We start from the raw sequence: 9,632 nt of genomic DNA, 5'->3' as shown, positions 1-9,632 counted from the left end.
GCTGCCCCAGCCCCGCCTGAACGTCCTCTTCACAGGGGCCAGCTGCCCGCCCCAGTGGGGCCACATGTGTCAGAACCCCTCCACTCAGGGTGCCCCTCCTCCTCTCCTCTCCCGCCCACCCGTTTGGGGGGCGCAGCCTGTGTGCTGGGGATGGGCATTACCCTCTCCCGCCCCCCCCCCCATAAAAGGTAAAGACAAGCAGATGCAGCCTCCTTCCTGCAGGGTCCCATCCTGGAGATGAGCGAACGCTCCCAGTTGGCTCCCCATGAGCCACAGGTGCCCGGGAGTTTGTGGGCTTCTTCCCCCCAGACACGTGTCTCCCCCCAACCCCCACCGCCAGAGCGGGGCCCAGCTGCACCGTTCCTAGGGGTGAATAACAAGAGGGCCATGGCTGGAGGAAGAGGGAACAGGCACAGGCTGCCTGGGTGGTCCGAGGCCGCATTTGGAGGCCAGGGGCTCACCTCGTGCCAAACATGAGGCTTCTGAGAAAAGGTTTGTGATGTCTGGGCCTCCTTAGGATGGAAACAAGCTCGCCCGCATCACGGTCACTAACATGCCCATTGTACGGGTGGGGAAACTGAGGCCCTGATAGGTGGTGGGGCTCTATTCTAGCCGCTGCCTAGTGGCTGCAGGATGCTGTCTAGGTCTGGACAAGGATTAGATGCTATACCCCTGACTCAGTGCCCCGTCTCCTCCGGTCCCTGATGGGGGACTGGGAGCTGGGCATGGGTGCCACCACCCAGGGACTCAGCCTGTCCAGGTGCTGTCCCAGGCAGCGGTGCTCATGGAGTTAAGTTAATGCTGGTGAGAGGTCCCAGGGCAGGGACCAGGCTGTCTCTACAGGCAATTCAGGCTGCCACACAGTAGGTGGGCACCAGGCTGCCCAACAAATGAACTCCAGAATCCACAGTCTCCCCAGAAGACCCTGCTGGTCTTACCCAGTGTAGACATCTAACAGGAAAAGGCTTAGACCCACATTGTAAAGGAAGCCAATCGTCCGGGTAGCATCTCATTAATGAGGGAACCCCAAAACACAGGGCACAACTTTTCCACAGTGTTACTGCCGACCCAGGCCCCAAGTTACCCAAGGAGCTTGTGAGAAAAGGCAGATTCCCGGGCCCGCCCTCGGGGATTGGCCACTGGGGGGCCTGGGGGGAGCCCAGGAATCTGTATATTCACGGTGCCCCCCTAGTGCTGGGCAAATTCCATGTCAGGGGAAAAAAGAACCTCGCAGCCAGGCGCCTGTGGTCTTTGAAATGCTGGGCTCACGTGCTTCTTATCTCACTCCCAAAAGATCCAAAAATTCACGTCTAATTGGCCAAACTGGCCCAGTGGTAAACTCTGCCCCTTCCCTGACCCAGGCAACCACACTAAGCGGCCGAGCCCCAGGGCGACGGCACCCATGCCTACCCCTGAGTGCCCATCTGGGGGGAAGGAGACAGGGCACAGGGCATCTCATCCTTGCTGACGGTAGGCAGCATCTTGTGACCACCAGGCCACATTCCCCGGATGGAGAGGGGCCCTGGGCAGCTGCTGGGGTGGAGAGCCTGCCACATCTTAGGGGTCAGTCTCCGCACTGCCATGGGGTGGCGGTGGCAGCACCCAGCTCCCTGGGGAATGGTGAGGATGACTGGAGACAATGAAAGGCACAAAGCGCTTGCTTAGTGCTGAGCAGAGGCGTGACCACAGGTTGAGCAATTAAGCTCTGCACCTGCATGAGCTCACCTAATCCTCTACAACCACCTGGGAGGCGGAAACTCTTATGAACCCCACTTTCCAGATGAGGGACGTGGAGTGACTCACCCGGGTCCTGTGGTAGAAACAGCAGAGCTGGGATTTGAACCTGGGGAGTCTACCAGCTCTGGAGCCCACACTCTGACCATCAGCTGTGCCACCTCGACAGTGCTGAGCCTCTTCCACAGCCAACGGGGGAGCAGGGCCGGGGGCACGGGCCACAGAGACCCTGGCTCGGGGAGAAAGAGGATGGCACCCCTGACACTAGGGGAACTGAACTGAGTGTCACTCAGGAGAAAAACCAAACCTAGAGGCTCATGAACCACTGGGGTGCAGCTGGAAGGTCTCGCCAATCTCCACAGTCCAGGGAGATGCTCACCCTGAAGGGAGAAAGCAAGTCTCCCTTTGCCTCACTTTACCTCGTCCCCAGTAAGCACCACAGAGGCTTGGAAGGAGAAAGCAAAGCTGAATGATTTCATTGCCAAAGAAGTGCGGCATTCCTCTGTGCTGTATGCCCCAGCAGGAGGTGCACAATGGACATCAGCAAAGTAAGAGCACTGGTAAGTTGTGCAGGGAAATCTGTTTTGTTCAAATCCCAGCTCTGCTGTTCCTACCATGTGACCCCAGGTGAGTCACTCCATGTCCCTCATCTGGAAGGTCCACACTTACCTGACTGTGATCCTCAGCAGGGGTTGGAAACTTTTTCTGTTATATTTCTGAAAATAAATATTTTCAGCTTTCTGTGCCGTAGACTCTCTGTTCTAACTACTCTACTCTGCTGTTTGAGCACAAAAGCGACCCTAGACTACACCTAAACCAATGTGTGGCTGTGTGCTAACAAAATGTGACTCATAAGACACTGCGGTAGAAGTCTCACATAATTTTACATGTCACCAAATAGCCTTCTTTTGATTTTTCTCAACCATTTAAAAAGGCGGAGCTACTCGTAGCTCACAGGCCACACAGAAACAAGCCACAGGCTGCACCTGACCCAGCGGACAGTGAGCCGACCCCATGTCAAAGGATGGAAAACCCAGTGCCTGGGAGGACCCACTTTTACGTGTCGGGTGTGGACAGTGGGAGGAGGGCCGGAAAGGTCGGGGGACATCAGTAGAAGGAAGAGCCTAGAAACAAAACAGGAGTGAGTGGTCCTAAACTGTGGCCCCTCCCTGGGCTCATGGCCTTAGGAGAGGGACTGGTTTCCTGAAGCTCAGGCAGAGGGGGCAGCTCCAGGCCCAAGTGGTGGCCTAGGGATCGATAAAGGACACGCTTATCAAATTCCGCTACGTTGTCTACATCCACTCAGCAATACCCAGCATTCACCACAGTCAGAAGAAAAGCTACGAACTGGGAAACTATTTGCAGCTCAAATCACAAAGGGCCAAACGTCTCTAAAACATAAAGAGGAGAAAGACCAAGGCCTGATAAACACAGTGGGCAGAGGGTGTGAGCAGGGCACTTCAGAGGGAGAGCCAGGCACACGGCAGAGGGAGGGCCAGGCACACGGCAGAGGGAAGGCCAGGCACACGGCAGAGGGAGGGCCAGGCACACGGCAGAGGGATGGCCAGGCACACGGCAGAGGGAAGGCCAGGCACACGGCAGAGGGAGGGCCAGGCACACGGCAGAGGATGGCTAAGCAAACTCCAGGATCCCGTCCGTCATCCGTGGGATTAGCAGGGAGGGAGGAGTTTGAGAACTTGTGCTGACAAAGACGGGGAAGCAGGTGCCCTCGTGAACCGCTGCTGGGGTGCCGATGGAATGGCCCATGAAGGGCAAATTAACACTCTCTCTCAAATCCACACACAGGGTCACTGTCAGGCACTGGTCCTCGAGCTGCATTCACTCGGGGGACCATGGCGTTTACACTGAGGTTTTCCACGGCAGCCCCGTTTGTCGGAGCAAAAGACCGGAAAACACCCAGACATCCCTCCCAGGGGCTGGGCAAGACTTTCAGTAGCAGTGACAAGAGTGATAACACCAGCTCTCATCCTGGGTGTGTCCTAGGAGCCAGGTCCTGTTCTCAGCCCTCCATACTCACCGCCCCACCCTGGGACCAGCAGCCCCCATGGTCTGGGGGCCAGTTGGAAATGCAGGTTCCCAGGTCCGCCCCGCTGCTGATGAGAGTGTGCATTGTAACAAGAGGCCCAGGGTTCCGATGCATGTGCAGGCACATCTTCAAACCCTTTCTATATGAACTCAATTAACCTGGGAACAATCCAATGGCCAGGCCCTCCCGTTACCTGCACGCTGAGGGGAGGAGCTGAGGCTCTGAAGCAGTCACGCATGTGAGAGGCAGAGACACACTCACGCCACATACACACAAACACACCACCGCCTTCGAATACCGAGGGAGCTCTCCGGTCACTGGAAGGACCGGCCTCCAAGAGAAGTTGTGAAACGAGCAAGGTGAAGACCCTGAGCACGGCCACGTTTAGTGGGAGGAAAATGGAAAAGGAGAGCAGAATCCACGTGTAATTCTTAGGTACCTGGGCAGCACCTCTGGAGGGAGATCCAATCGCAGGAGAGCAGCAGGGGCCTCTGGGAGGGGAACTGGGCATGGGGGGAGGCAGCCCAGGGAACGTTTCACTGTGCACACACCTGCAACCTCTGAAGTCTGAGCCATGGGCACGTATTACCTATTTTACAATAAATGGTTTTGGTTTTTCTTAAAACTGGTGCAGGAAGAAGCTACAACACCCCAAACCATCTGCACTTAATAAGAAATACACTGTGGCCTGGCTGACGTGGCTCAGTGGTTGAGCGCCAACCTATGAACCAGAAGGTCACGGTTCAATTCCCAGTTGGGGCACATGCCCCAGTTGTGGGCTCAATCCCCACTGGGGGACATGCAGGAGGCAGCCGGTTAATGATTCTCTCTCATCATTAATGTTTCTCTCGCTCTCTCTCTCTCCCTTCTCTGAAATCAATAAAAATTTATAAAAAAAAAAAAAAGAAACACACTTTGGGGGAAGAAGAAATGGGTACTGTTAGGCCCACCCTAGCTCCCCACATGCCTTCCTGTCTGCCCACCTTGGAGAACAAGTGGGGGGGGGGCAGGGAAAGGTGCTGGGGGAGGGGCAGGCCAACAGCGGGGCCTCCGAGTGTCTGTGACCAGGGTTAGGGTTTCTTGGAAGGGGCTTAATGCCTTGCACCACCCTGGGCAGTGGTCCTTACCAGGGCAACTGTGCTCAGCAGGGGACATTTGGAAATGTCTGGAGACATTTTTGGATGTTACAACTGGGAGGGGCTATGAGCATTGGGTGGGTAGGGCCAGGCGTTTCAGACTAGGTGCTCAGCCAGCTCCCCGGGCGCTCGTCAAGGTGCAGGTCCGGATGCAGCGGCCCTGGGACGGGCCAGGAGTCTGTGGCTCCGACCCTGCTGCTGTGGACCGCACTCAGAGCAGAGCTTGGCCAAACCCGGCAGCAGCCGCTGTGTGCTCATCTCACGCACAGGGGCTAGCAGCTGCTTCCTGTTGGGACGGACAGGCTGGACACTGAGGACTGGTGGGGAGGGGGCAGCGAAGCTCCCTTGATGACAAGCATGGGCTTGGCGGAGAGCCTCCGTCAGTCCCGCCGTATGGGCTGCATCAGGACCACCTGGGCGGTGGCTGCGACTCACCATCCAAGGTCTCCACGGAGAGCTGCAGGCCCAGGTTGTGCCGAGGGTTGACCACCCAGTGGTTGCTGGTGGCCGTGATGTCAAACACCAGCCAGCCCTCCTCCGACGCCCAGAGGGTGCGGCTGTCAAGCAGGAACAGGTCCGACTCCCTGCGAGAGAGGAGGAGACGCAGGCTCAGCCACCGGGTGACCCAGCCAGACGCCGATGGGGAAGAGGACTGTGTGGGGAGGGGGAGGCGGGAGGACGTCTGTTGTTTCCCAAAAGTGGGTGCATCAGACCAAGGTCCACGCATAGAGACCCCTTCGTAGCCATGGTGGAAAAAGGGGGTGCAAGAGAGGTGTGAAGAGAGGCCCACAGGAGACAGGGTGCTGGGAGCCAAGCTCGCCCTTCACAGTTGTTAGAGGGATGCCAGTGGGGCAGTCCAGCAAGGCAGAAATGACACCACCCCCATGTCGCTGGGCGTCTCAGGGACGACATGAAGTTCACATTTGCTGGGTGGCTTCCCCTTTGCCAGGCACTGTCCCAAGGGTTTTACACACATTGTCTCATCCAGTTCTCCTAACCCTGAGTCCTAGGGACATTATCAACTCCATTGAACACCTGGTAACACCATGACTCGCCCAGGTCATTTAGCCAGGAAGTTGCCAAGTTGGGGCTCGAGCCCAGGCAATTGGGCTCCAGTAGACACTCCTCATTTCCCGGCGACGCAGCATCTTCAGGAGCCACCAGGTGCTAGGAGGTGAGGCCCTTTCATTCTCTCTTCCTCATGTTGCAGTAACCAAATGGGTAAGACCACAGTGGCCTTGTAGGGGATGGAGGATGGGTGTGTGGATGGATGGATGGGTGGGTGGGTGGATGGATTTTACATTCTTAGATAGTAAGATTCGAGTATAAAAAGTATCATAACATCTCTTTTTAATTATAAAGATTCAAAGTTTCAATGTTTTGAGTCCTTTGAGGGACATCAACAAGTCCATGAGAGAAGAAAACCACTCTGAACCCAAACAATTCCCCGCCTACGGCAGGCTCCCGGGGCCCTGTGGGGACCCCCGCACCACAGCACGGAAGTCACGGGCCTGGGTGGCAACTGTGCTAGAGAATTGCTCTTTATAGGAAAATGTGACCAGCTATCGGGATGGGCCCTTATGGCGAGGAGAACAAATGGTGACTTAAGGGACGGAACTGGGCCTTCGATGAGTGCAGGCCTCGCCAAGCGACACAGCTTCTCCTGTTGCTGGCAGGACCCCGAGGGCCTGTGTTGCTGGCCAGCGCTGACTTTCCCTGATGCCTTGTGAGCGCTCAGCTCCCTCCTCCAGCCACACTCTGCACTTTGTCCCAGGTACACTGGGAAGAGCCTGACTTCGGGTGGGGACAGAAGAGCCTGTGCAGGTGGGAAGAGTGAGACACTAGCCCAGGCTCTGCTGGTGGAGGGAAGGCCAGGCATGAGTCATCCCACAGGAGCACAACCACGTGCAACAGCCGGACAGCCGAGTCCGGGCGGACAGGTGGGAAGTGGGAATTCCTCGCTGCCACCTGGAGCATCTCATTAGACGACAGTGGTTCTCATACGCAGGAGGACCGATAAGCCCTTTGAGACACAGTTATGTACCTTGAACATATGGCCTCCTCGCCCCAGCCCCGCCGAGAGCACAGGTGGGAGAGGCTTGGGCGAAGGGCCCCGAGGAAACCAGGTGCGTCCTCTCTCTCCCGCTGCGGAAATTCTAGGGGCTTTTCTTGCTCCGGCCTCAGTCTCTCCCCAACAGTAAGATTATTGTCCCCATTTTACAAATGAGCAAAGTGAGGCTCCGAGGTGAAGCCTACAGTCCACATTGATAGACCATATCAGTGACCTCAAACGCGAGCCCTGAAGCCATCACCTCCTGGACGCACCCTCTCACCCGGGGACAAGAGGCTCTGGAAGCTGCTGAGTCCCACATGGTGCATGTTACTCTCACAGTCCTGCATGGGGAAGATCGAGGTGGTGGGGAGTGGTGAAGGCAAGTGGGTCAGGCCAGCTAACTCCTGAGCCTGTTTCCCCCTCTGTCAAGTGAGGGTCACACCACCGTCTTCAGAGACTGGTGAGAGCCCAGTGAAGACCAGCGTGGGACAAGCTGCCAAGGTCCAGGGCACCTCTACAGTTACTACCAGTCATTCCCCAAGAGGCTCAGGGAATTCTGGGGGCTCTCTCTGCCTTGGCCCAGGCGTTACGTGACTTCTTTCCATACAGACCGTACGTCCGTTCAAGGATGGTCACTTGACTTCAACACTCATCAGACAAGTGCATCCGCATGCTCACAGCTGCAGAGCTTCTGCCAGTGTGACCACTAACAGTTCCTCCTACCACCACACCACAGGCAGCTCTACCACAAATGGGTGCCGTTTGCCCCTCCTCTGCGGTCTGGGCTGCCCATACAGGACCAGTGGAAGGGAGGCCCGCCAGGTCCAGGGCTGGCATGGAAGAGGCTTAGCAGTTCTCTCTGGGAAGCTGGCCGCTAGATCAAGAAATCGGACTAGCCTGCTGAAGAGACAGGTCCTAGGAGGGGGAGGGGGTCGGAGGCCGTGGGGGAGGAAGGTCTATGAGAGGAACCGGCCCCTGAATGGGGTGCCACTGTGGGCGTCCCAGCCCAGCCAAGCTCCCCGCTTCGTCAGTGACGCAGCAGACACTACAGAGTAGAACCGCCCGGCTGAGCTCTGCCCGAATTCCTGAGCAATAAAATAACTGTTGTTTCAGCCACTGTGTTGTGGGTGGTTTGTCCCCGGCGGAGGTGGAACCCAAGCAACAGTCCCACTGTTTGTAACAGGAAAACAGAAAACCATCTCCACAGCGGGGCTGTCCAAACACTACGCACGTACGCATAGCTGAATCAAGGGGAGAAATGTGCAACTAAGAAAACAGGGTTATAAAGCAGCATGTGTCGTATGTACATTTCCGGGAAAATACAAAATGCTAAAATTGGTGAAAAGGGCACTGAAAATTTGAGTCATCCAACATACATTACAAAATTGGAATAGGAATCAAAGACCTTTCCCATCCCTACACTCCAGATGGTTTTATACTGTATTTTTTTTTTTTTACCAAATTTACCAAATTAGCAACAAATAATTTCTTCTTATGTAAATTGATCAAGAAAATGGAAGAGGGCAAATTGCAAAGCTAGTATTATAATACTAGCATGCTATTGATTCCAAAAATGGGTAAAGCCAAAGTGAACAGACATTTCTCCAAAGACATACAAATGGCCAGTGAACACATGAAAAGATAATCAACACCTTAGGGAAATGCAAATGAAAGCCACAATAAGATAGAACTTCATACCCACTAGCATGGCTAAAACCAAAAACACAGATAATAATAAGTGTTGGCAAGGATGGGGAGAAACTGGAACCCTCATACCCTGTGGGTAGGAAAATAAAATGGTGCAGCTACTTTGGAAACAGTACAGCAGTTTTTCAACAGGTAAAACATAGAGTTACAATATGACTCAGTAATTTTACTACCCAAGAGAAGTAAAAATCCTATTCGTGAATATTCATAGCAGCATTATTCAGAATAGTCCAACAACTCAAATACCCACCACTTGATGAATGAATAAACAAAATATGGCAAATCCCTAAGATGGAATATCGTTTAGTTACAACAAGGAACAAGCACTGACACATCCTGCAACCTGCATGAACTCTGAAATCTTAGTAAAGAAGTCAGACCACAAAGGACCACATGTTGTATGATGCCATGACACAAGTGTCCAGAAGAGGCAGATCCACACAAAGATGAGTAGTTGCTGACAGGGAAGAGGGACATGGGGGAGGGTGGCTGTTAATGGGTGTAGAGTTCCCTTTGGAGGTGATGGAAACATTCTAATTTTGAATAGCGGTATTTGCTGCACAACTCTGAACATACTAAAAACTACTGAACTGTATACTTTATAAGTATATATCTCGATAAAGCTACATATTTTTTAAAATAAACAAAGACAACATACAGAGTCCAAAATATAGAGCCTGATGTCATTTTATTAATAACTAGAGGCCAGGTGCACGAAATTTGTGCACAGGGGGCGGGGGGACCCCTAAGCCCAGCCTGTACCCTCTCCAATCCAGGAACCCTCAGGGGATGTCTGACTGCCGGTTTAGGCATGATCCCGGGGATAGGGCCTAAACCAGCAGTCGGACATCCCTTTCACAATTAGGGACCGCTGGCTCCTAACTGCTCACCTGCCTGCCTGCCTGATCGCCCCTAATTGCGCCCCCTGCCGACCTGGTTGCCCCCAACTGCTCCC

General features: G+C 54.5%; 1 protein-coding gene across 1 annotated transcript in view; it reads right to left on the bottom strand.

Moving 5' to 3' along the window:
- The window catches only part of BMP7 (bone morphogenetic protein 7), a 78,680-nt gene that overhangs the window by 16,976 nt on the left and 52,072 nt on the right, over nucleotides 1-9,632 (bottom strand). The window contains exon 5 of the mRNA XM_005880692.2: nucleotides 5,353-5,501. Within this exon, the coding sequence (XP_005880754.1) occupies nucleotides 5,353-5,501 (149 nt within the window). The remainder of the gene's footprint in view (nucleotides 1-5,352; nucleotides 5,502-9,632) is intronic.

The sequence above is a fragment of the Myotis brandtii genome, unplaced genomic scaffold, assembly GCF_000412655.1.
Source record: "Myotis brandtii unplaced genomic scaffold, ASM41265v1 scaffold647, whole genome shotgun sequence".
Lineage (NCBI taxonomy): Eukaryota > Metazoa > Chordata > Mammalia > Chiroptera > Vespertilionidae > Myotis > Myotis brandtii.
This window is presented reverse-complemented; position numbering and strand designations above follow the sequence as displayed.